General features: G+C 46.4%; 1 protein-coding gene across 1 annotated transcript in view; it reads left to right on the top strand.

Annotated features, from left to right (window-relative positions):
* The window catches only part of RHPN1 (rhophilin Rho GTPase binding protein 1), a 61,929-nt gene that overhangs the window by 21,886 nt on the left and 12,549 nt on the right, over window positions 1-27,494 (top strand). Inside the window, exons 3-9 of the mRNA XM_081918807.1 lie at window positions 5,028-5,156; window positions 11,337-11,412; window positions 12,390-12,467; window positions 14,678-14,802; window positions 16,960-17,126; window positions 18,304-18,491; window positions 23,224-23,380. Of these exons, the coding sequence (XP_081774933.1) occupies window positions 5,028-5,156; window positions 11,337-11,412; window positions 12,390-12,467; window positions 14,678-14,802; window positions 16,960-17,126; window positions 18,304-18,491; window positions 23,224-23,380 (920 nt within the window). The remainder of the gene's footprint in view (window positions 1-5,027; window positions 5,157-11,336; window positions 11,413-12,389; window positions 12,468-14,677; window positions 14,803-16,959; window positions 17,127-18,303; window positions 18,492-23,223; window positions 23,381-27,494) is intronic.

The following is a 27,494-nucleotide window of genomic DNA, read 5'->3' as shown; positions in this document are numbered from 1 at the left end:
TTGAATAGAACCCTTTGAACCAAACCCCTGCTTTGAGATACTACTTCCTGAAACTGCCTCACTGGTGACTTTCCTTTAGGGGTGAAAGGCCGCCCAGAAAAAAAATGTTTGATAAATGCATCCATTAAACACTGCAAGCTGCAACTGCAACAAAGTGTTGCAGCGTGGGTTGGTTCCTGTTCAGAGTTTTAGCCAGCCAGCCAGTCACACACCCCTGCCAACCTAGCTCCTGCCAACCTAGCAGTTCGAAAGCACGTCAAAGTGCAAGTAAATAAGTAGGTACCGCTCCGGTAGGAAGGTAAACGGTGTTTCCGTGCGCTGCTCTGGTTCGCCAGAAGCAGCTTAGTCATGCTGACCACATGACCTGGAAGCTTACACCGGCTCCCTTTCCTTTAGGGGTGAAAGGCCACCCAGGAAAAAAAAAGTTTGATAAATGCATTCGTTAAACATTGCAAGCTGCAACTGCAACAAAATGTTGCAGCGTGGGTTGGTTCCTCTTCAGTGTTCTAGCCAGCCAGTCACACACCCCTGAACCCTTCCAGGACGTTCTGATCTGTGCCCAGAAAGTTCGGCTTGGATTCTGTGTTTGGAAGGCAAAACTAGCATCATATGAGCTGTGACAGGGTTGGGACGTGATTCACGGAGCACAGAAGTGACTCAGCAGCTTCCCAGACTGGTTCTGACCTCCACAGCAGCCTTTGGAGAGGTCAGGGGTTGACAGGTGAGCCGGGGCAAGGGAGGGAAGATTGCAGCAGCTGCAGAAGTGCAAGTCAGGTAACAGACGGGGAAGAAACTCCGTGCAGTTGTCACTTCAAAGCAAACTGAACGTGCAGATTCCAAGACACAGCCATCCACTGAAACCCACACTTCCTTTGAATTTTGCAATTCTGCTATCTAGACGAGTAATGCAAAATGTGTTTACTGGGACAAAATGTGCAGAAAAAGGCATTGATTAAAATCACTGAAGAAGTTGCATTTCTGTTACTGTTTACTGTTGAATTCTAGTGGATTACTGAATATTGATTTATTTGATATAAGTTGTTTATTTTAAAACAAACAAACAAAATTCCTTCCAGTAGCACCTTAGAGACCAACTAAGTTTGTTATTGGTATGAGCTTTCGTGTGCATGCATGAAGAAGTGTGCATGCACACGAAAGCTCATACCAATAACAAACTTTGTTGTTGTTTAGTTGTTTAGTCGTGTCCGACTCTTCGTGAGCCCATGGACCAGAGCACGCCAGACACTCCTGTCTTCCACCGCCTCCCGCAGTTTGGTCAGGCTCATGTTTGTAGCTTCGAGAGCACTGTCCCACCATCTCATCCTCTGTCTTCCCCTTCTTGCAGTTCACGGGACTCTCAAGAGTCTCCTCCAGCACCATAATTCAAAAGCATCAATTCTTCGGCGATCAGCCTTCTTTATGGTCCAGCTCTCACTTCCATACATCTCTCCTGGAAAAACCATAGCTTTAACTATGCAGACCTTTGTTGGCAAGGTGATGTCTCTGCTTTTTAAGATGCCGTCTAGGTTTGCCATTGCCTTTCTCCCCAGGAGCAGGCGTCTTTTAATTTTGTGACTGCTGTCACCATCTGCAGTGATCATGGAGCCCAAAAAAGTAAAATCTCTCACTGCCTCCAAAACTTAGTTGGTCTCTAATTTGCTTCTGGAAGGAATGTTGGTTGTTTGTTTGTTTCAACTACGGCAGACCAACACGGCTACCTACCTGTAACTTGTTTATTTAATAATAATAATAATAATAATTTCTTTATACCCTGCCCATCTGGCTGGGTTTCCCCAGCCATTCTGGGTGGCTCCCAACAGAATATTAAAAACACGATAATAATTATTGTGACTTTTTCTTAGATTCTTTCTATTAATGTTTGATGTTTGATTATTATTTTTACGTATGTTGGAAGCTGCCCAGAGTGGCTCAGGCAACCCATCCAGATGGGTAGGGTAGGGTATAAATAAAATATTATTATTTTTACGAGTTGGCTTACAAAAACATGTCTGTAAGGCAAGATTGCATAACAATGTGTTTATTTGGAATAATTCACTCTGAAATGCTGATGGTTGTTTGTGGAGAACTTCCATCACAGATGGGCAGCAGTTCATCGTGCAGGTTTGGAGATTTTTGTGCCTGTGTTTAAATGGAGAATCAGTGGTTGGAAGGAGCAGTTTTAAGCGGAACCGGGAAAGATGTTGGAAAACATGCTTTTGTATTGACAGATCCCCTAGGAACATGGTTTTTAAAAATAAAAATAAAACAGTTGAGAGGCTTTCGCCTTTCCTGGCTTTGGCTTCCTCAAGGCAACATAAAACTTGCTGGGTTAGCAGGACGTGAGTCTTGCAAGCCAAGCTCAGCAGCGAAGGAGGCCGGCCAGCCACGCAAGGGGCAAATTGCTTGCACGCTCCTTTTCTCAAGCAAGGAATCGAAAGCCGAAGCAGATTGCCGGGAGTGTGGGAGTCTGGGCTGCTTAACCCTGCCGCCCTGCTAGATTTGGAAGAATGCACAGGAGGCTCTGCGTCAGCTTTGGGAAATAATTGAGGAGCAAAACACCGGATGTCCTGGGAGCTGAGAGGCATCTTCTGGGTCACCAACCCCAAACTCCTCCAGAGCTGCGGCAGGGACCCTCCCCATGGCACTTTGCACCAGGGAGTGATGGAATAGGTCTCTGATGTTATCTGCAGTGTTGGAGCTGCTTTGCCTTGGAAATAGCAGTTTCCATGAATCACAAGGGGAGGGAATGCTGGGCTGCAGAGCCGGATCCAAAAGGACTTTGTTCCTCTGTCTTTCGGGGCCCAAGCTAGCTGAGACCTGTTTGTATTGTTGTTGTCGTTGTTTAGTCATGTCCGACTCTTCGTGACCCCCTGGACCACAGCACGCCAGGCACTCCTGTCTTCCACTGCCTCCTGCAGTTTGGTCAAACTCATGCTGGTAGCTTCGAGAACATTGTCCCCACCATCTCGTCCTCTGTCGTCCCCTTCTCCTTGTGCCCTCCATTTTCCCCAACATCAGGGTCTTTTCCAGGGAGTCTTCTCTTCTCATGAGGTGGCCAAAGTCTTGGAGCCTCAGCTTCAGGATCTGTCCTTCCAGGGAGCACTCAGGGCTGATTTCCTTCAGAATGGAGAGGTTTGATCTTCTTGCAGTCCATGGGACTCTCAAGAGTCTCCTCCAGCACCATAATTCAAAAGCATCAATTCTTTGGCGATCAGCCTTCTTTATGGTCCAACTCTCACTTCCATACATCACTACTAGGAAAACCATAGCTTTAACTATACGGACCTTTGTTGGCAAGGTGATGTCTCTGCTTTTTAAGATGCTGTCTAGGTTTGTCATTGCCTTCCTCCCAAGAAGCAGGTGTCTTTTAATTTCGTGACTGCTGTCACCATCTGCGGTGATCATGGAGCCCAAGAAAGTAAAATCTCTCACTGCCTCCATTTCTTCCCCTTCTATTTGCCAGGAGGTGATGGGACCAGTGGCCATGATCTTCGTTTTTTTGATATTGAGCTTCAGACCATATTTTGCGCTCTCCTCTTTCACTCTCATTAAAAGGTTCTTTAATTCCTCCTCACTTTCTGTCGTCAAGGTTGTGTCATCTGCATATCTGAGGTTGTTGATATTTCTTCCGGCAATCTTAATTCCGGCTAGGGATTCATCCAGCCCAGCATTTTGCATGATGAATTCTGTATATAAGTTAAATAAGCAGGGAGTTTGCTTTAGTGGGGCCCATAGTGAGTAGGTGTTGTGGGGATGGGCCACAAGAGTGAAGTTTTTGATAGACGGTTTTAAGCCAGGCACTTTTATGGGAGTCTTGAAGTACTAGGGATAGTAAACCAGGGGGATTTGAGTTTAGGCGGAGCCAGAAGTTAAGAGTTCTTTGCCAAGCCCGTACTTCTACTGAAGGGAGACTTGTGTCCAGTCTCAACGATGCATTTGGGACGCACGGCGGTACAGAAAAAATCTGCCTTAGAAACTTTGATTGAACAGCTTCCAAAGTGCTAAGGTCCAAATCTGAGCCCCGTATAGTAGCTGCTCTTGGGATTTAGTTTGGGAGACTTCTAAGGCTGATGGTATATGTTTGCCACCCTTTGTATGGAAAAAGCGAGTCAAATTTCCTTTTCTGCATATACTGTAATGTTTTAATGTTGCTATGGTCATTGGCTAATGCGAATAAAGTTGTATCTTTGCATCTAGCTGAGACCTGTGTGAATGCCCAGGGCAGTGTAGTGGGAAAAAGAGTGTGTGTGCTCTGTGCTCTCCAGGTTAGATTACTACAACATGGTCTCTGTGGGGCTGCCCTTGGAGGCAACTTGGAAAATTGAGTTGCTCCAAAATGCAGCAGGCAGATTATCATCTGGGATTCCCTTCTAGTAGATCTCGCGCAACCCCTTTTTTAAAACAGCTGCTCTGGTCGCCGGTTTGCTTCCGGGCCCAGTTCAAAGTGCTCACATTGGTGTTTGAAGCCCTAAATGACTTGGGCCCCAAATATCTGAAAGACTCCCTCTTACAGATCCTCTCGGGTGCCGAGATTGGCAGAGAGACGGGGCCTTCTCTGTGGTGGCCCCTCTGTGGTACGCAGCTTTTGGTGAATGGTAGCTCCTCTGCCCTCAGAGACTTCGGGGTGGTGGCATCTCAGAGAGACGGGGCCTTCTCTGTGGTGGCCCCTCTGTGGTGCACAGCTTTTGGTGAACGCTGAGGATGCACTTCTTTATCCTGGACTTTGGCGCCAGAAATTCAAGTTTTTAGGACACCTTATTGTTAGGGCTGCAAGTTGCTTTAAGTTGCTTTTAATGCTGTAACCCTTATTGGGACCTTAAGGTGGAAGGCGGGTAATAAATTATTATTAATAATAATGGTGGTAATAATAGGAAGCTGCCTCATGCTGAATCAGACCATTAGTCCATTTAACTCAATATTGTCTACACGGACTGGCAGCAGCTCTGCAAGGTTAGCCCCTTTGCAGATAGGTGTGAAACAAGTAGGATGAATAAGGTGACGTTTTCTTCCTCCTTTGTTTTTCTTAGGGCCACCAATAACCACAAAGTAAAGGAAACGGTTGCCTTAGAACTCAGTTACGTCAACTCCAACCTGCAACTATTAAAGGAGGAATTGGAGGAGCTGAACAGCTGCATGGATGTCTACCAGAATGACAGGTAAGGGGGGGGGTGGCAGGTGGCAGCAATTGCCCCCTAAATTTGGAACCAGAGCCCATTTGGAGGATGGATGGCGGCTAACAGATTGAGGTTGAATCCTGACAAGACAGAAGTGTGTTTTTGGGGGACAGGAGGTGGGCAGGTGTGGAGGACTCCCTGGTCCTGAATGGGGCAACTATGCCCCTGAAGGACCAGGTGCGCAGCCTGGGAATCATTCTGGACTCACAGCTGTCCATGGAGGCGCAGGTCAATTCTGTGTCCAGGGCAGCTGTCTACCAGCTCCATCTGGTACGCAGGATGAGACCCTACCTGCACGTGGACTGTCTGGCCAGAGTGGTGCATGCTCTGGTTATCTCCTGCTTGGACTACTGCAATGTGCTCTACGTGGGGCTACCTTTGAAGGTGACTCGGAAACTGCAATTAATCCAGAATGCGGCAGCTAGACTGGTGACTGGGAGCAGCCGCTGAGACCACATAACACCAGTCTTGAAAGACCTACATTGGCTCCCAGTATGTTTCTGAGCACAATTCAAAGTGTTGGTGCTGACCTTGAAAGCCCTAAACGGCCTCGGTCCAGTATACCTGAAGGAGCGTCTCCACCCCCATCATTCTGCCCGGACACTGAGGTCCAGCGCCGAGGGCCTTCTGGTGGTTCCCTCCCTGCGAGAAGTGAGATTACAGGGAACCAGACAGAGGGCCTTCTCGGTAGTGGCACCCGCCCTGTGGAACGCCCTCCCTTCAGATGTGAAGGAAATAAGCAGCTATCTTCTCTTTAAAAGACATCTGAAGGCAGCCCTGTTTAGGGAAGTTTTTAATATTTTACGCTGTATTGATTTTAACACTTGATTGGAAGCTGCCCAGAGTGGCTGGGCAAACTCAGCCAGATGGGCGGGGTATAAATAAATTATTATTATTATTATTATTATTATTATTATTATTATTATACATCACCTTGAGCTCCTTGGAGAAAAATGTGGAATATGACTGTAATAAATAAATGAGACCACCCAGGAAGCTATGGAAACCTGGAGGTTCTGCCTGCATCTTCCACTTAGTCCCTTGCTATTTGCAAAGCTGGTTTTGCTTTTTAGAAAAATTCATTGCTGGCTTTATTACAATTATTATTTTAAAAAAGCTAGTCCTTTGCATGGGTGTGTGTGGTTTAAAGGAACTTAATTACTTTGAAAGAATCGCTGCTCCAATTTCCTCATCTTAAGGGCTGGTCCTTTGCCTCTGCAAAGCTCTTTTTCTTCATTTTTAGGCTTGCAGAAAGGGATGACCCTCCCTGATGCTGAGTCAAACGTTTCAAGCTTGAATTATACTCCCTCTTTGATTTATCACCCAGCACTTCCTCTTCTGCCTCTTCAGTCTGAGGTCTCTATTTAAGATCTGCAAGAGGAGCTCTCTTTTTTTTTCACCCTGTGAGAGGGGAAAGTTTACTACGTTTTCTCAGCATCCTGGGCTCCTTATTCATTCAGTAAATCTGTATTCCATTACGCAGCAACAGAAAATAGAAATGGTACTCTAACAAGCCACTGAACAATTGCAGTATCAAACCTGAGCTGACGCCAAGGTGTAAATAATTGCATTTACTTTGGAGTTGTGGGAGGGTCCTGAGGGTCATCTAGCCTCATAACAGCATAAGAGGCCTGAGAGAGGCTTCCGGGACACGACTGCTGCTGCTGCTGCTTGCGTGAGTGTTGGGAGGACCGCTCCCTCTCCTGCCAACTCCATCCGGCCTAGGGGGCGGGGCCTGCACTACCACTACAGTTTAGAAGCCTGAGCAGCTACCGGCAGCAATGGACAAAATGGTTTTAAATGTTTTAATCGCTTTTAATTTGCAGCATTTTAAATGGTGGTTGTTGTTTTTTAGAATATTATATTATTTCATTATTTTATTTTTGCTTGGGGTGGGATAAGCACTGAGTCAGCAGTATTGTTCCTTGCTTTTTTGTTTTGTTTTGTTCTGTTTTGTTTTATTATTATTATTATTCTGTTAAATTATTATATAGTTTGTATTTTGCCTTTTAAGGGGAGGGGTCATGGCTGCCTGGGAGTGGGCCTCAGCCAATAGATTGGTTGGGGCAGGTTCCACAGGGGGGGATGTATTGGGGCACCCGATCTCAGTGATCACGGGCAGGAGGAGGAGTTATGCTAAGACCAGACCATGTCATTACCGAGGAGGCAGGTTTAGTCGTTGTTTGAGGACTATCCCTGCCTCCAGGTCTGGTCCTGACCGGAAGGATACAGTAATCAGCAAGGGAAACCCACATGACCTGAAAGTGTTGCTGTGCAATGCCAGGTCAATGATGAATAAAACCACTGCCATCCACGACCTGATTGTGGATAGAGGATTTGACCTGGCATGTGTGACAGAGACCTGGTTGGATGAAGCAGATGGGCCTGTCCTTGCCGCTGCTTGCCCACCAGGTTTCTCTTACGCACAGCAACCCAGGTCATGTGGGCGGGGAGGGGGGGTTGCAGTGATTTTTAGGAAGTCATTAGTCTGCACCAGGCGTCCTATTGGGAAGACCCAGTTTTCTGAGTGCATGTTCTGGAAGTTGGGCAATAGGGGCAGTACAGGATTCCTACTGGCGTACCGACCTCCCCGCTGCACCAAGGATTCCCTGCCCGAGCTGCTTCAGGTCGTGGCGGATATGCTCCTGGAGACACCTAGCTTGGTTGTCCTGGGGGATTTTAACATCCATGCCGACACGACCTTACAAGGAGCCACTCGGGACTTCGTGGAAAGCATGGCCTCCATGGGGCTGTCCCTGAATAAGTCTGGCCCAACTCATAGCCACGGACATGCCTTAGACTTGGTGTTTACCTCTACGGATGTTGGTGATCTGACATTAACTAAAAGCGAAACAAAAGAAGTGCCATGGTCAGATCACTTCCTGGTGCAACTGGACTTCTCCGCAACCCTTCCCCTCCGCAGGGAGGTGGGACCGATTCGGATGGTCCGCCCCCGCCACTTAATGGATCCAATTGGCTTCCAGAGAGTGGTAGGGGATGCTTTAACCCAAGTTGATGGCCTTTCAGCTGATTCCCTGGTGGCCCGCTGGAATGCGGAGTTAACCAGGGCAATTGACTGTCTGGCTCCGAAGCGCCCTCTCCGATTGCATGGAGCCCGGACAGCCCCGTGGTTTTCCCCGGAGCTGAGGGTGATGAAACAATCGTTGAGACGGCTAGAGCGCCGGTGGCGGAAAACTCATTCTGAATCAGACCGGACACGGGTTAGAGCTCAACGTCGAGCCTACCAAGTGGCAATGGCGACGGCGAAGAGGGCCTTCTTCGCCGCCTCCATTGCATCTGCAGAAAACAGCAGCAGGAGACTTTTTCAGGTGGTTCGCAGTTTATCGGAACCACCTGTACCACCGGGGCCTGCTAGGGACCCCAAGATCTCCTGCAATGCTTTTGCAAAGTTTTTTGCAGATAAAATCGCTCAGATTCAGAAGGAGGTAGACTCCACCGTGGGAGCAGGGCCAGGGCGGGAGAGTGCTAGAGTTCTGTCTGGTCCTGTTATATGGGATCAATTCCAATCTGTTACCTCCGAGGATGTGGACAGGCTGCTTGGACGAGTGAAACCGACCACCTGTCTCCTTGATCCTTGCCCATCCTGGCTGATAAAAGCGAGCCGGGAAGCGCTGGGCGATGGGCTCTGCGGGGTGGTGAATGCTTCCCTCTGTGAGGGAGCCTTCCCAGACCCGCTGAAAGAGGCGGTCATTAAACCGCTTCTTAAAAAAACATCTTTAGACCCGGCCAATTTGGCCAACTATCGCCCAGTCTCAAATCTGCCATTCTTGGGCAAGGTGATTGAGCGGGTGGTTGCTGAACAACTCCAAGCACACCTGGAGGAAACGGACCATTTGGATCCCTTCCAATCGGGATTCAGGCCTCACCATGGGACTGAAACTGCCTTGGTCGCGCTGGTTGATGATCTCCGGCGGGCTAGGGACAAAGGTGAGAGCTGTTTCCTAGTTCTGCTGGATCTCTCAGCGGCCTTTGACACCATCGACCATAACATCCTTCTGGACCGTCTAGAGGGGCTGGGAGCTGGGGGCACTGTCATACAGTGGTTCCGCTCCTTCCTCCTGGGCCGTGTCCAGAAAGTGGTGGTGGGGGGTGAGTGTTCAGACCCCTGGGCTCTCACTTGTGGGGTGCCTCAGGGTTCTGTCCTCTCCCCCATGCTTTTTAATATCTATATGAAGCCGCTGGGAGAGATCATCAGGGGGTTTGGACTGGGTGTTCATCAGTATGCAGATGACACCCAGCTCTACCTCTCCTTTAAATCAGAACCAGTGAAGGCGGTGAAGGTCCTGTGTGAGTGCCTGGAGGCGGTTGGAGGTTGGATGGCGGCTAACAGATTGAGGTTGAATCCTGACAAGACAGAAGTACTGTTTTTGGGGGACAGGAGGCGGGCAGGTGTGGAGGATTCCCTGGTCCTGAATGGGGTAACTGTGCCCCTGAAGGACCAGGTGCGCAGCCTGGGAGTCATTTTGGACTCACAGCTGTCCATGGAGGTGCAGGTTAACTCTGTGTCCAGGGCAGCTGTCTGCCAGCTCCACCTGGTACGCAGGCTAAGACCCTACCTCCCCGCGGACTGTCTCGCCAGAGTGGTGCATGCTCTAGTTATCTCACGCTTGGACTACTGCAACGCGCTCTACGTGGGGCTACCTTTGAAGGTGACCCGGAAACTGCAATTAATCCAGAATGCGGCAGCTAGACTGGTGACTGGGAGTGGCCGCCAGGACCACATAACACCGGTTCTGAGAGATCTGCACTGGCTCCCAGTACGTTTCCGAGCACGATTCAAAGTGTTGGTGCTGACCTTTAAAGCCCTAAACGGCCTCGGTCCTGTATACCTGAAGGAGCGTCTCCACCCCCATCGTTCAGCCCGGACACTGAGATCCAGTGCCGAGGGCCTTCTGGCGGTTCCGTCATTGCGAGAAGTGAGGCTACAGGGAACCAGACAGAGGGCCTTCTCGGTAGTGGCGCCCGCCCTGTGGAACGCCCTCCCATCAGATGTCAAAGAGATAAAGAATTACCTGACATTCAGAAAACATCTTAAGGCAGCCCTGTTCAGGGAAGTTTTTAATATGTAATGCTGTACTGTTTTTAACACTGATTGGGAGCCGCCCAGAGTGGCTGGGGAAACTCAGCCAGATGGGCGGGGTATAAATAATAAATTATTATTATTATTATTATTACTAGCCCTCAGGGATCACAGCCAAAGAATCATTGGCAGGTAGTCACCCAACCTCTGCTTAAAAACCTCCAAGGAAAGAGAGTCCACAAAAGTCCCGGAAGAGACCGTTCCACGGTCAAACAGCTCTTACTGTCAGAAGGTTTTCCCCAAAATATTTAGTCTGAATCTGCTTTCTTGTAACTTGAAGCCATGGGTTCGAATCCTACCCATCAAGCCCATTTCCCAGCTGTGTCTGGAAAAATCCGGACGTATGGCAGCCCTAGTTCTTATGTAATTTGTCCTAAAACCTTATGAAAAATGGATGAGAAATAGAAGTAAGCAGTAGATGGGTAGTCAGCTATATAGGAAAAAGTCATTTTTATGTTAAATGTATTGTGGGTAATATTTAATGTATTGGTGTTGTTTTTTATTTTTATTTTCTTCTTCTTTAGTTGTTAGGAGGTGATGAATATTTGTGTATCTTCATATTTTCTTTTTGTATGGGGTGTATTCAAATGACATTTTAAAAAGAAAGTTTTTCATAAGGTTTTTTTTTTAAAAAATTGCAAAATGTAAAACTTAATAAAAATTATTATAAAAAAGAAGAAGTTTAGAGTGTTAGAGATGTGGAAATATGGAAATAACGACGAGCGGCAGGATTGAGATTTGGAGATACACTTCAAGGTCCAGACTATGAAAAGTCCAAAAATTAATAATTACAATTTAGAAGATAATTTGATCTTTTTTTTCTTTTTTTAATTGGATTATGATTTGATATGTTAATTGGATGTTTTTTATTGGAAAATTAATAAAAATGATTTAACAATTTTTTAAAAAATGATCTTTAAAAAAATTATTATAAAAAAAAAAGAAATGGGGGAAACTGGATTCAAGATGGGAAAAAGTTAGGAATTGCAAGTGGCAAAAAATGGCACTTCCATCCTAGCAAATGTCTTGCCCCTGACCTGTGATCTCTTTCTCTCTCCCAGTGACTCCATCAGCGTTCCCATGGTCCCGCTGGGGCTCAAAGAGACCAAGGAGCTGGACTGGGCAGAACCCCTGAAGGTATCATTATATATAATAATTTATTATTTATACCCCGCCCATCTGGCTGAGTTTTATACCCAACCCATCTGATTGGCAAGTCCTAGGCTCTGTGGTTTAACCCACAGCGCCACTCGCGTCCCTTTTTTTCGGAGAGTTAAGCACAGGGACATTGGTTTTGGGGGGCTCACACTTCTTAAGAAGCCCAGGGTCCCCCTGTCTGGAGACTCCTTCTTGTGCATGCATGCTCATCGGGGCAGGGCAGCTTTTTCAGCCAGGCCGCTGCACGGGATTCTGAGGCAAAACACAGTGGATTTAAACCTTGCGTTTGTGCAGTAGGCTAGATCAAGGTTAATTTGTCGCTGTTTTGTGGAGGCGGGTGGCATTTAGCAAGCAAAATTCTACGCATAGCATATTGTGAAATTCACTCCCACGGGAGGCAGTGATGATTTTGATGGCTTTAAAAGAGGATCAGGCAAATTTGTGGAGGACGAGACGGCTATCGATGGGTCCTAGCCACTGTGGTTATGTTCTGCCTCCAGGGTCTGAGGCAGCGATTTTTCTGAATCCCGGTTTTTGGAAACCACAGGAAGGAAGAGTTGCCCTTGTGTGCGAAACCTGCTTGCAGGTTTCCCAAAATGGGTATCTATTTATTTACCAGACTTTTAGAAGACATCTGAAGGCAGCCCTGTTTAGGAAAGCTTTTAATGTTTAACAGACCATTGTATTTTAATATTTTGTTGGAAGCCGCCCAGAGTGGCTGGGGAAACCCAGCCAGATGGGCAGGGTATAAATAATAAATTATTATTATTATTATTATTATTATTATTATTATTATTATTATTATTATTATTATTAATGGGCCATCGGCCTGATCCAGGAGGGTCCTCTTACTTTCTTAAGGGTGGAAATATATGGGATCAGTATAGAAACTGTGTTTAGGAAGATCAGCAGCTGCCAAAGCAACCTTCTCTTGTTTTCTGTTCCTGCCTTCCCAGGAGATGATCTGGGAACACTATGGCGAGGACGGTGCCTTGTACGAAAGCGAGATCAAAGACCTCGTGGAGCTGCGGCAGGTGAGTGCAGCTTTGCTCTCGAGAAATAGCCTGCTGTGCTCTGGGTCCCTGAATGTCCTTAGGCTCCCAGTACATTTCCAAGCACAGTTCAAAGTGTTGGTGCTGAACTTCAAAGCCCTAAACGGCCTCGGTCCCGTATACCTGAAGGAGTGTCTCCACCCCCATCATTCAGCCCCCAGAGGTCCAGCGCCAAGGGCCTTCTGGCGGTTCCCTCACAGCGAGGTTGCAGGGAACCAGGCAGAGGGCCTTCTCAGTGGTGGCGCCCGCCCTGTGGAACGCCCTCCCATCAGATGTCAAGGAAATAAACAATTATCTGACTTTTCTAAAGGCAGCCCTGTTTAGGGAAGTTTTTAATGTCTGATGTTTTATCGTGTTTTTAATATTCTGCTGGGAGCTGCCCAGAGTAGCTGTGGAAACCCAGCCAGATGGCCAGGGTATAAATAATAAAATTATTATTATTAGGATGAATCCCAAACGGAGGTGTTTACTGCCGCATCCTTGACTTTGTCTACACTAGGCCTGGGTGATATATCAATATATCGCCCAGGACGGGTATGAGGAGCAGACTGTGATGCCAGCTTCACTCAGAGATGTATCGCTGGTGAAGCTGCCGCCGCTCCTGAGTCCCTCTGCTAGCGACTTCCTCCATTCAGTGTTTCTAGCAGAGGGACTTGAGAGCGGTGGCAGTTTCACAAGTGATTCGTCGCTGAGTGAAACCGCCATCCCAGTCTGCCCTCATACAGTGGAACCTCAGCTTACATATGCCTCGTCTCGCGGAAGTTGCGTCCATGGCAAACCCGGAAGTAAACACCACGTTTGCTGCGATATGCGTGGAAGCGGCTTCCGCGCATGCGCTGAAGCACACTGCTGCCGACCGCGCACGCGCACAATACGCCTCTTCTAGCGTCTGTTTCGACCAGCGGACGGACCACCGGAATGGATTATGTCCATAAGTAGAGGTTCCACTGTACTGCGCAGAGGAAGAAGAAAGCTAAAGTGGGAGGCGCTGACACAGCTTGTTCCTCCCTCTGCATCTTTTAACTTCTCGGCTGAGGAGTGTGTGGTTGCCGCTTCCCTCAGTTGAGCAGTTAAAGGATCCCCCAGCCCAGCGATGGCTCTGTTGGGGATGGGGGAGCCCTCCCGCGCCCCAGCTGAGCCGTACAAACAAGCTACGTTGTCCCAGCCCGCTAGGTTGGGGGGTAAAATGGCCTCTGCTCCCGCGGTTAGAGCTGCAGCAATTTCACCTGGCAGTTTGCAGGCTTGAGGCCACAGCACCTTGTGTTTTCCATTTCACGGTATATTGCAAGACCGCGATGTTTGTCTGGTTGATATACTGCCATGCTGGAAAGCCGATATTGCCCAGCCCTCGTCTGCACCTGCCTGCCTTGCACCCGGGTCCAAGAGCATACGCAATACAAATTGAGAGGCAATGACACACAACTTAGGAAATTATCTTTCAAAAATTATCCCTGAACTCCCTGCCTTGCAGGGTTGCTGTTTGGTTGGGCACAAGCTCACGCATGTGACGTGAACCCTCGCAAAAATGGCGTCGCTGTGGGAAAACGACTACATTCTTGTTACTACCTGCTTGGGATTCTACGATCAGCTGCTTATCCCTCAGCCAGTGAAGAGTGTATTTATGACCTCATGGCCCCCCCCAGCAATACAGTGGTGCCCCGCAAGACGAACGCCTCGCAAGACGAAAAACCTGCTAGACGAAAGGGTTTTCCGTTTTGGAGGTGCTTCGCAAAACGAATTTCCCTATGGGGTTGCTTCGCAAGACAAAAAAAATCTTGCATCCCCCCGCAGGTTTTTTTCGCTTTTTTCGCCCTTTTCTTAAGCCGCTAAGCCGCTTATCAGCTGTTCCACTGATAAGCCGCTTAACAGCTGATCGCTGGAAGCCGCTTGACAGCTGTAGCGCTAATCCGCTAAGCTGTCAATGGGCTTGCTTCGCAAGACGAAAAAACCGCTATACGAAGAGCCTCACAGAACGGATTAATTTCATCTTGCGAGGCACCACTGTATAAAAAGCAAGGCTCTGGTCCTCATGGATCTGATATGTATGTAGGCAGCTGCCTTGCTCCGAGTCAGACCGTGGCTTCACTTAGCTTAGTACTGCCTGCACTGACCATCTCTCTCTCTCTCTCTCTCTCTCTCTCTCTCTCTCTCTCTCTCTCTCTCTCTCTCCTCTCCTTTCCCCTTCTTTCCAGGCCATGCGCACCCCCAGCCGGAACGAGGCCGGCCTGGAGCTACTCATGGAATACTACAGCCAGCTGTACTTCCTGGACAACCGCTTCTTCCCTCCCAACAAGAACCTGGGGATTTTCTTCCACTGGTCAGTCGGGCCTCCCCTGGTCTTGCTGAGTGGGCGGGGAAAACCTGGCCGGGGGTGGGCAAGCCTGCTCCGGCCCAGCCAAATCCCCCTGCAGCGATTGCCTTGGGAACAGGGCCCCCGTGCTTAGAAACGTGATCCGAGCTCCTAGAATCATAAAATCGTGCAGCTTGAAGGGGCACCCAAAGGTCCTCTATTCCAACCCCGCTCCCACCTGCAGTGTAGGAACCGCAGCCAAAGATTCCCTGGCGAGTGGCCGTCCAACCTCTGCTTTAAAACTCCAAGGAATATTAAGGTTGAAGGCAAACAACAGGTGTTTGTCTGTATGATCAGCATACTTTATTATTCAGTACTGCTAGTGTTTCGTCTCAAAGCAGCAAGAGTCAGTTATCTAATGCCGCAAGACTGTCCATCGGGATTTGGGGGGAGGGTAAGAGCTGTTTGTACGGACTCCTTTGGGGGGTTGTGGGCTCTCCTTCCTTGGAGGTGTTTGAGTAGAGATTGGAAGCCCCTCTGTCCTGGATGCTTTAGCTGAGATTCCTGCATTGCAGGGGTTTGCATTAGATGACCCTTGTGGGGGGACGGCGACATTCCAACCCTACAATTCTATGGTTCAAGTGTGAAAGCACGTCTGTATTTTGGGATAATAGGTTTATGCAGATATGGGGCCAGAGAATCAAAATGGAGAGGTGGAAAATGAACACACCAAGGGCAGAATTTCCTTATAGTGGCCAGGTTGTTCTGATGCTCGATATCTTTTAGACGTTGACCAGTTAGACTGTTTGCTTTAGTGGGGCCATTAGTGAGTAGGTGTTGTGGGGATGGGCCACAAGAGTGAAGGTTTTGATAGACGGTTTTAAGCCAGGCACTTTTATGGAAGTCTTGAAGTACAGTGGTACCTCATGTTACGTCCGCTTCATGTTACGTTCTTTCAGGTTACGTCCTGCGGCGACCCGGAAGTACACGAAAGGGTTACTTCCAGGTTTTGCCACTTGCGCATGCGTAGAAGTGGTGAATCGCAACCCGTGAACACACAGATGCAGGTTGCGTTCTGCTCAGGTTGCGAACGGGCCTCCGGAACGGATCCCGTTCGCAACCAGAGGTACCACTGTACTAGGGATTTAAGTTTAGGCAGAGCCAGAAGTTAAGAGTTCTTTGCCAAGTCCATACTTCTACTGAAGATTCCGCCTGAGAAACGCCTTTGCCCCTGTGGAGATGGTAGCACCAAAACAGCGGCCCACGTCCTCCTGTCTTGTGCTCTCTACAAAGACCTGAGGAACGAGATCATCATCCAACTCGTACTAACCATCCCAGGGCGCTCAACCACTGCCACAATGTCCTTTCTTCTATCAGATCAAAATGAGCAGATAACAGCAAAGGTTACTGGGTTCATAGTACTTTGGATCCCAAACGCCTTGGTCCTCGGATGTTTTGGCTCCCGAATGCCGCAAACCCGGAAGTGAGTGTTCCAGTTTGTGAACGTTCTTTGGATCCTGAACGTCTGGCGGGGCTTCTGCGGCTTCTGATTGGCTGCAGGATCAGAATCAGAAGCCGTCTTTGGTTTGTGAATGTTTTGGAAGTTGAACGGACTTCCGGAACGGATTCTGTTCGGCTTCCAAGATACGACTGTGTAAGAGAACAAAGGAGGCGTTCATGGTGAGCTCCGGCACCTCTTTTTCTCAAAAAAACGAGCACTGATTCAACAAATACACACACACACACACAATTTGTGTGTTTGTGTGGTTAGGAAGGTTACTGGGAAAAGCAACGAGCCGTGTTAGATTGGGAGCAGAGGCACTAGCAAATCAGGATGAATAAACACTGCATAGCCAAATCATAACAAAATTGTAATAGAGGCAGGATGTAGTCAGACAGTTGCATAAGCATTGTGCAAGCAAATCAGGATGAATGCGGAATAAAGTGTCACCCAGAGAAGCCCTGTATTACATCTCCTTTGTTCCAGTCCCACCCAACATTTTTGCTGGGGGGAGGGCTGTGGCTCTCCAAAGGTAGCTGGACTCCAACTCCCATCAACCCCTGCTGCCAGGATCGTTCAGGGATGATGGGAGTTGTAGTCTGGCAACACCCGAAGGTGCCCAGGTTGCTATTCCTGCCCAAACCTCTCCAGTTTCACAGAGTTCCTCGTCTCCCTGCTTCTAGGTATGACTCCTTAACGGGCGTGCCTTCCCACCAGCGGGCCTTGGCCTTCGAAAAAGGGAGCGTGCTTTTCAATATCGGCGCCCTGCACACCCAGATCGGTGCTCGGCAGGACCGTACCACCTTGCAAGGCGTGGACTGCGCCATCGAGGCTTTCCAGAAGGCGTCTGGTACGTCAGATTCTCTACCACCCCTCTTCCACTTCAAATATATATACTGTTTTATCAATGAATAAACATTAAATGGTTGCATACTTGGCATGAGTGAAAATTACAGGAGTGCCCTTATTTCGGCTTTAGACAAATCAGATACTTGGATAGCATCTCCAAAGATCTCTTTGGGTGGCGAGCAAGGGGAAATCTCTTCCAGAAATAAATGAATGTCATACTATGTCAAAATGTGTCTTTTTCTAAAGTTGCCCATACAGCCCTTCTGTGGCAGCTAAGTCTTTCTGATACAGCCACATGCCACACAGCATTAAACCATAGATCTGTGGATTTTTCTGCCCGTTTTTCCCACTGCTGGGCTATCGCTATTTGTGGCACAATCAGAAGGAAAACCTATTAAGTCTTTACGACCCTTGACACAAATTGAGCTGAGGTCTGGTGGTCAATCTTCCTTTTCTTTTTGGGGGGAATAGTGGAGGTTAACATTTGCCGATAGTGGAAATAAGTATTACAATGCATCAGGTATCCTGTTGTCTCTGAAAGTCTTTGTAGACTATGTAAGTCTCTGAAAGAAGCAATGGGTCAGATTCTTACCTGGTGAAAACAAGCCGTAAAGCTTTTTTTTATGACGTCCAACGCTGCCGAAGTAGTCGCAAACAGACGTAGTGAATATTCACTCTTTCAGAGATTTGCATAGCCTACAAAGACTTTCAGAGACTTATAAGACATTCATTTGGTTCTATGTTTTCAAGAGAATCCATCAAGAGTGCATATTTTGTGACTTCCAGAGACTTTCTGTTTATTTGGTTTTGCAGAGAGTGCATTTCATATATTTCATACTGTTCAGTGCTCTGTATAGATTATATAAAGAGTTTATATTGATATTGCATTCTTGTACTTGGTCATCGTGTTGCCTTGGATATGACTGATATATTGTTTGCAACACAGGAGTTTAATTGTTTGGTTACTTGTGGTTCTAAGAGGGGCAGCCCCATCTTGGCAGCTGCAGGTATGTCAGAAACGTTTAGGGCACAGTTTCAGAATTGGCATCCTTTTTGCTCCTGGGTCTTTGGACTGGAGCTACAGCCTTTACCCGTGCTGAGCGCTTAGCAGAAGAGCGAATCCAGCCCTTCCATCTCACTTCGGGGATGTTGCTCTTTCTCTCCTCCCCCTCTTGCAGGTGCCTTCAACTACCTGAAGGAGAACTTCTCCAACGCCCCCAGCCTGGACATGAGCGCAGCCTCTCTCAACATGCTGGTGCGCCTGATGATCGCCCAGGTGCAGGAGTGCGTCTTCGAGAAGGTCATTCTTCTCGGGGCCCAGAGCGACTTCCTCGCCTGTCTGCAGCTCGCCCAGGAAGCCGCCAGGGTACAGAATCCGTGCGCGTGCCTCTCGAGGGGAGCTGGCGTTAGAAAGGGCACAACAAGTGGGCTAGAATCTAAGCCAGTTTGTGGAGGGGGACGACGGCCAGGGATTTCCATTTCCAGCATTTGGGGAAGCTGAAAAGCTCTTTCCATGCTAGCTTTGCCTGGGGTACTTGGTGTGGAAAGAGCATTTAAGCTCCCCGCCTTGCACATGGGCTCTGGGAGTGCTGAGCATGCCCTTAATCTGCAAACACAGAGCAGTTCCAGGGGTTTGGGGAAGCATGTTTTCGTTCATGCATAGAACCCTTTAAACTAAACCCCTGCTTTGAGATAGTACTTCTTCTTTTGTTTTGTTTTTCTCGGCTAAGACTTTATTGTTTCAGAAGCTGGTACAAGCACAAATGGCAAAAGTGGATGGAAAATAAAGTTACTGAATTGCTGTGCCACAATACTTAAAAATAGCAGATGACTACTACGGTAAAAAAGGGACGCGGGTTGCGCTGTGGGTTAAACCACAGAGCCTAGGGCTTGCTGATCAGAAGGTCGGCGGTTCGAATCCCTGTGACGGGGTGAGCTCCTGTTGCTCGGTCCCAGCTCCTGCCAACCTAGCAGTTCGAAAGCACGTCAAAGTGCAAGTAAATAAATAGGTACCACTCCGGTGGGAAGGTAAACGGCGTTTCCGTGCGCTGCTCTGGTTCGCCAGAAGCGGCTTAGTTATGCTGGCCACATGACCTGGAAGCTGTACACTGGCTCCCTCGGCCAGTAAAGCGAGATGAGCGCCACAACCCCAGAGTCTTCCGTGACTGGACCTAATGGTCAGGGGTCCCTTTACCTTTTTACTACGGTAACAAAGAGGTCCAGCATTTTCCAGAATAACTTCTGTTCCGTCTGATGAATGAATTCACATACACCTTCTTTCCCAGTTTTAAAATATGTTCTTTATATATTTTAAAGATGTCTCTTGAATTAGACATCTTTTGGAAATCAGTGTTCTGTAAAGGAGGCCACACGTCTTTAGATAAAGATCAAAAGAAACTGTCAGTTGATAGATAACATTTTGAACCCGGAAGAGAGGGCTGTGGGTTTCAAAGTTAAAATTGTGTCCCAGTTAGATAGTACTTCTTGATACTGCCTTGCTGGTGACTTTCCTTTAGGGGTGAAAGGGGAAAAAAAAGTTTCATAAATGCATCCGTTAAATATTGCAAGCTGCAACTGCAACAAAGTGTTGCAGCGTGGGTTGGTTCCTCTTCAGAGTTCTAGCCAGCCAGTCACACACCCCTCAAGCCTTCCAGGACATTCCGATCTGTGCCCAGAAGGTTCGGCTTGGATTCTGTGTTTGGAAGGCAAAACTAGCATCGTATGAGCTGTGACAGGGTTGGGACGTGATTCACGGAGCACAGAAGTGACTCAGCAGGCTTGCCAGACTGGTTCTGACCTCCACAGCAGCCTTTGGAGAAGGTCAGGGACTTTTGTGGCTAGGAAAGTTGGGGAAGACATACCCTGCAAGCAAATTACGGTGAACTGTCATTGTGGTAAATCAAATCAAATATCTATTAGGCATAGCAAACCACACATTATCAAACAGACACCGTATACAAGTTGTGCAAAATACGAGCTCAACATAACAAGGTTTGTCCCAGTCAGATCTACAACTCCAGAGAAAATCAGTTTGCAGAAATAATACAATACAACATTACCACATCGCCATTGAATTAAGAACCACTAAATCTCTTTATAATGGCCCTGTCTTTCTACATGGACAACACTCAAAAATTCAGCCACTATTAAAGTAATTTAATCATTCCTGTCCGAGAGCAGGTCCTGAACCGTTGGTGGCATAGAATTGAGCCTGTTGTAAGGCCTCTAAGAATGGCATAAATGCCAAAATCACAGGAAAAGAAAATATGCTCCAAAGTATCAGGTTCCTATTTACTACATTTACAGAGATGCTCTGATTCTGGGAGAGCTAAATTTCTTCCTCTCACTATCATTGAGGGAAACATATTAAATCTGGCTAACATAAACAGCCTGCACAATTCATGATTCTTCAGATTTGTCATGTATCCCTTTTGAAAATCTCTACACAAAGGGAGATTTAAATAGAGAGGAGAGCAAGTGCTGTGTTTTGCAACCTCGAGAGTGAAGGGAACACTTTTTTTCTGTAAGATTCTTCCGGATGATTTCCCAAATATCTTAGGGGTCAGAATTTTCAAAGTCAGTTAGATTAAGCCCTATCAAGTTCAGTTTTCTCCTACAAATCAAGGATAAATTGCAAATTACATTATCACTTAAGAGGTCGTAAAGGAGAGAATCGTCATTGTGGTATATATCTCGTCAAACAAATTACAGCAGGCGCTCCTTGTCATATATTCTCTCGCCAACAAACTATGATGGGCACTCATTGATGTGTAACCTCCGTGCAGGCAAATTGCAACAGAGAGACATGGCCAAATGACTGCTAACAAATCACAATTGCTGCTCATCGCTGCAGAACCTCCCTGCAGACATATGACGGCGGGCGCTTGTTCTTGCAGAACCTGCCTGCAAACAAATTTCTTTTTTAAAAAAAAAATTTCCCCCAATGCAGAATCATAACAAACATTACAAACATTGAATCCAAAATAATACTATACAAAAAAACCAAAACCGAACATACAAAAAAAAACAGAAAAGAAAAAGGGAAAGAAAACAAAGGAAACTAAACTAAACAAAAACGAAAAAGCACACATCTACAGAAAAAAACCATACCATTGCGTACATAAACACATATTGACTTCCTTCCTTTGTTCTAAGACCTCAAAAAAATTACTATTACTATATTGTTGTGTCTAATTAGATTACTTCCACGTTTGTACTTTCTTTCTTTTTTACACCATTTTTCTTTTTATTTAACCCTGTAAAGCATCATTCATTACATACCAATATACTAACTCCAGAACAATGTTTTTTCATATACTCTTTAGCACAACCCCATTCTTTTAATAATTTCTGGTCCGATTGTCCCCTTATGTATGCTGTGAGTCTTGCCAGATTTATGTATTCACAAAATTTAATTTGCCAATCTTTCACGGATGGATTTTTTCTCCCTTTCCAGTTTTTTGCTATAAGCATCCTGGCAGGTGTTGTTGCATAAAGGAATACTTTCCTTTGATTGTCGGGAATATCATTTGTATTAAACCTAAAAGGAATACCTCTGGTTTTTTACTGAAAGATATTTTAAACATCTTTTTGAGCTCTTCATAGATTTCATTCCAAAGTTGTTTAATAGGTTGGCATTCCCACCACATGTGAAACATTGTTCCAATTTCTTTTTTACATCTCCAACAGGTATTCGATCTTAATTTGTAAATTTTAGCCACTTTTACCGGAGTTAAGTACTATTGGTACACCATTTTCATAAAATTTTCTCTTATTGTATTGCATGCCATGAATTTAATATCATATTTCCATAATTTCTCCCATTGTTCCAGCCGAATTACATATCCTATATCACATGCCCATTTAATCATAACTTCTTTTACTTCTTCATCCTTTAATTCCCATTCTAATAATAAATTATACATTTTAGATATATTCTTTTTTGAGTTTTGTAATAATACTTTTTGTAATTTTGATTCTTCTTTTTCAAATCCAATTACTTTATCCTGGTTGAATATTTGTGCAATTTGGTGATATTGTAGCCATGTGGCAAACAAATTTCGATGGGTGCCTGTCAGGCTGGATTTGATTTACCGTATTTTTCGCTCTATAAGATGCACCAGACCTAGTTTTTGGAGGAGGAAAACAAGAAAAAAGTATTCTGAATTTCAGAAGCCAGAACAGCAAGAGGGATCGCTGTGCAGCGAAAGCAGCAATCCCTCTTGTTGTTCTGGCTTCTGGGATAGCTGCGCAGCCTGCATTCGCTCCATAAGACGCACACACATTTCCCCTTACTTTTTAGGAGGGAGAAAGTGAGTCTTATAGAGCAAAAAATACGGTAAATCTAATCTATTTAAATCACTAGTCAGTAAGACTTGATTTAAATCTTCTTCTTTTTTACATAAAGATTCATTCTTGCTGGTAAAATCTTAATATTTAGAACCAGATGAAGGTTTCATTTTTGGAATAATAAATTTTCAGAGTAGTTTTTACAGTTCTATAAAAAATTACTGGTATCGTTATACTATAAGAAATACATAGGCAGATAATTATGAAATTATTGTGTGCTGTGCTTTATTGGAAGGAGAAAAATATCAATTTCCTTAATAACAATTTAAACTAAAACAATAACATTATAGCATATGTATCCATGTTTGTTAACTGATGTGGTAAACAATTAAAAAAAAACCTTAGGCTGAGTTTTGGCACACATGAAAAACTTAAAGCAAATCCTTATTTCCTGATGACTAGCTTTTGGACTATTATAGAACTTAAATAGAAAACTACCTTTAGAAAGGTTTTTACTCCAAAATCATTTTATTTTAAAAATCCAATTTAAAATTTTAAAAAAACTGATTTAAATAAAAAAATTACCATTGATTTTTTTCCACCCTGGTGCTTGCGGTCGTGCAATCTCCCTGCAGTCAAATGATGGCAGACTCTCTGTATACAACCTCTGTGTTGTATGCAAATCGGGACGGATGCTCAATAAACACCTGGAATTTCCCCTCGTGGCCACCAGCCATTGGGTGGGTGAGTGTGAAATAATCTTTGCCATGCCTGTGTTTCCACCTTGTACCTGTCCTTGACATTTCCAGGTGGAAGAGGTCTACTCCTTGGTGTATCAGACAATGACCCAGCCCCACGTGAAGGATTACGTCCCCTTTTCGTGGACCACGATGGTGCATGTCAAATCCGAGCACTTCAAGGCTCTCTCTCACTGCTACGCTGCCATGGCTCTTTGTGACTGCCCCCGTGAGTATCCCCTTTGGCTCTCCCGTGCCCCTGCCCTCAATCTCTCCCTCTGCCCCCAAGCACAATTAATAATAATAATAGTTATTGTTTAGTTGTTTAGTTGTGTCCAACTCTTTGTGAGCCCCTGGACCAGGGCACGCCAGGCACTCCTGTCTTCCATTGCCTCCTGCAGTTTGGTCAAACTCATGCTGGTAGCTTCGAGAACACTGTCCAACCATCTCGTCCTCCGTCGTCCCCTTCTCCTTGTGCCCTCCATCTTTCCCAACATCAGGGTCTTTTCCAGGGAGTCTTCTCTTCTCATGAGGTGGCCAAAGTTTTGGAGCCTCAGCTTCAGGATCTGTCCTTCCAGGCAGCACTCAGGGCTGATTTCCTGAAGAATGGAGAGGTTTGATCTTCTTGCAGTCCCTGGGACTCTCCAGCACCATAATTCAAAAGCATCCATTCTTCGACAATCAGCCTTCTTTATGGTCCAGCTCTCACTTCCATACATCACTACTGGGAAAACCATAGCTTTAACTATACGGACCTTTGTTGGCAAGGTGACGTCTCTGCTTTTTAATAATAATAATCCTTTATTGTCACTAGTGCCTCTCCACCTGTGGCTTTTGTGCAACGTGCATCCAGCTGACATCAATATGCAGCCGGGGAGATGCTACTACCCCTCACCCCTAATACTTAACAATACATTGCCATTCTGGTTGGAGGATGGATGGCGGCTAATGGATTGAGGTTGAATCCTGACAAGACAGAAGTACTGTTCTTGGAGGACAGGGGGCAGGTAGGTGTGGAGGACTCTCTGGTCCTGAATGGGGAAACAGTGCCCCTGAAGGACCAGGTGCGCAGCCTGGGAGTCATTCTGGACTCACAGCTGTCCATCGAGGTGCAGGTCAGTTCTGTGTCCAGGGCAGCTGTTTACCAGCTCCACCTGGTATGCAGGATGAGACCCTACCTTCCCGCGGACTGTCTGGCCAAAGTGGTGCATGCTCTGGTTGTCTCCTGCTTGGACTACTGCAATGTGCTCTACGTGGGGCTACCTTTGAAGGTGACCCGGAAACTACAACTAATCCAGAATGCGGCAGCCACACTGGTGACTGGGAGTGCACATACCACCGGTCTTGAAAGGTGTGTTTCCCAGTACATGGCTCCCAGTACGTTTCTGAGCACAATTTGAATCTGAAACCAGTGTGGTCTTGGCTTCACTGCTTCTCCCCATTTTGTACATCTCTGGAGTAAAACAGTATCTGACTGGCTCGGCATCCTGTCAGCAAACTCTTGGCCAGACTGAGCCCCAACCCAGGCTGGCACGTGCCACCTCTGATGCCAGCCCATAATGGGCTTAGGGCAGCGGCGGCTGATTCCAAGGTGTTGTTTTCAGAGCAGGGAGGAAGATGCTTAGCTGAGCTTCCTTAGCGCTTTATTGTCTCCTCCTGGTGCTTTGAGCGGCCCTAATCCCAAAGTTCATTCCTAACGTAAGCAGATTAGCCGTGGCTTTGGCCGGCGAATGATAATAAATGCAGAGGAGATTACATCTTCAGGGCGATAGTCAGTCTGTTTCACGTCTCACAAGGACTTGGGTCATGTGGTCTCTGCCACACTCAGGACTAGAGACTTGGCAAGCGGCGATTGCCGGAGAATTGGGCAGTGTTTAGAAACCAGCTGGATTTTGAATAGTCTGGCATGTCTTGCCTTGCGGCTTGCGGCTTTTCTTCATCTTTTTGGAAAATAGCAAATTGAACAAGGGAGTTACAGATTCTACATTCTATACAAGATCTCAAAGTAGCTGTTTTACTACAAAGGAATTTCAGAAATAGACTGGAAAGAGAAGCTGCTGAATTGCAACTTATCACCAAACTTAACACCATGGAGAGACCTGGTCTGAACAAAGACATTGGATTCTTATCTCATTATACATGACAAAGCCATTTTTCACCTTCTCACCCCTTGCTTTTTCCTGGAAGACCTATTGCAGTCGTTAAGAGTCGTCAACAGGCTCATCACAGCTATCTGCCAATCACCCATTCCCACCACCCTTCTGAGTAACACCCCTCCCCACCTTCTCACTATATAGAAGGGTCTGGTGACTTCTGTTTCAGTGTATCTGAAGAAGTGTGCATGCACGCGAAAGATCATACCAAGAACTAACTTAGTTGGTCTTTAAGGTGCTACTGGAAGGATTTTTTTTTGTTTTGAACAAGGGAGGAAAAAGAGAGGAAAATTGTGAGAGGGAGAGAAAGAACGAAAAGCACCATCAGCTCAAGTTAAGCAAGCAGTACAGCACAGCCATCTTAAATTAAACATTTAAGTCAGTGTAAGACGCGGGTGGCGCTGTGGGTAAAACTTCAGTGCCTAGGACTTGCTGATCGTATGGTCGGCGGTTTGAATCCCTGCGGTGGGGTGAGCTCCCGTCGTTTGTTCCCTGCTCCTGCCCACCTAGCAGTTCGAAAGCACCCTTAAGTGCAAGTAGATCAATAGGTACCGCTTTATAGCGGGAAGGTAAACGGCGTTTCCGTGTGCTGCGCTGGTGCTGGCTCGCCAGCTGCAGCTTCGTCACGCTGGCCACGTGATCCGGAAGTGTCCTCGGACGGCGCCGGCTCACGGCCTCTAGAGCGAGGTGAGCACGCAACCCCACAGTCGGACACGACTGGCCCGTACGGGCAGGGATACCTTTACCTTTTAAGTCATCCATGGGTAGCATTCAATTAAGTTTCATTCAAAGTAGCCCCTTTGAAATTAATGGACCTATCTCTGCCACACTCATTCATTTAAATGAGCCTACTCTGAGTAAAAAGGGACGTGGGTGGCGCTGTGGTGTAAACCACAGAGCCTAGGGCTTTCCGATTGGAAGGTCGGCCGTTCGAATCCCCATGACGGGGTGAGTTCCTGTTGCTCGGTCCCTGCTCCTGCCAACCTAGCTGTTCGAAAGCACGTCAAATTGCAAGTAGATAAATAGGTACCACTCTGGCGGGAAGGTAAACGGTGTTTCCGTGTGCTGCTCTGGTTCGCCAGAAGCGGCTTAGTCATGCTGGCCACATGACCCGGAAGCTGTCTGCGGACAAACGCCAGCTCCCTCAGCCTATAGAGTGAGATGAGCACCGCAACCCCAGAGTCGTCCGCGACTGGACCTAATGGTCAGGGGTACCTTTACCTTTACTTTACTCTGAGTAAAAGTTTATGAGGAACGGCTTGGGAGTTGGGTGTGTTTGGCCTGGAAAAGAGGAGACTGAGAGGAGATAGGAAAGCCATCTTCAATTACCTGAAGGGCTGTCCCATGGAAGAGGCAGAAAGCTTCTTTTCTGCCGCTCCGGAAGGGTAGGACTCGAACCCATGGCTTCAAGTTACAAGAAAGGAGATTGCGACTAAACATCTGGAAGAACTTTCTGGCGGTAAGAGCTGTTCAGCAGCAGAACAGACTCCCACAAGACTCTCCTTCCTTGGAGGTTTCTCAGCAGAGGTTGGTTGGCCATCTGTCATGGATGCTTCAGCTGAGATTCCTGAATTGAAGGGGGTTGGAATGGATGACCCCTAGGGGTCCCTTCCAATGCTACGCTTCTGTGATTCCTCCCAAGTAAGCCTTTTCCTTTTTTTAAAAAAATAATTTTAATTGAATGATTTTATGTTACAAAAAACATTACAACCATACTACCACGAAATATAATTGAGAAATAAAAATTACATACATCAATATTTTGTTTTTTATTTGTTATTTACCATCTTATTTCCTCCCAAACGTTCCATACAAAACACATACGCACACAAATAATAATAATAATGAAAATAATAATGAAAATAAATATTTTCCCCCCTTTTATCTTACAGAAACTTTTCTTCAATTCTGACTTCCTGTCAAGTCCCTTCGCATATGTTTTATCTTTCAATTGAATGTGCACAAAACAATAAACCTTTCTATATAGATTTCCCAATACATGCAGAAAACAGAACAAATCCTTAATTATTGTCCACCTCCTTTTACTTCCTTTGTCACTCGAATGCTAGCGCGGAGTCAAAACTATTATTGTATTTTTGAACCTATCTTCTATAACCATCCCATTTTCCCGCAAATTTTTTGCTTTGAGTTTCCTTTGAGTTTGCTAGTCAATCTCCACAAATTCCTGTA

The sequence above is a fragment of the Podarcis melisellensis genome, assembly GCF_964234715.1.
Source record: "Podarcis melisellensis genome assembly, chromosome: 7".
NCBI classification, from domain to species: domain Eukaryota; kingdom Metazoa; phylum Chordata; class Lepidosauria; order Squamata; family Lacertidae; genus Podarcis; species Podarcis melisellensis.
Note: the sequence above shows the minus strand (reverse complement) of the source record. Positions and strands in the feature narration are given on the sequence as shown.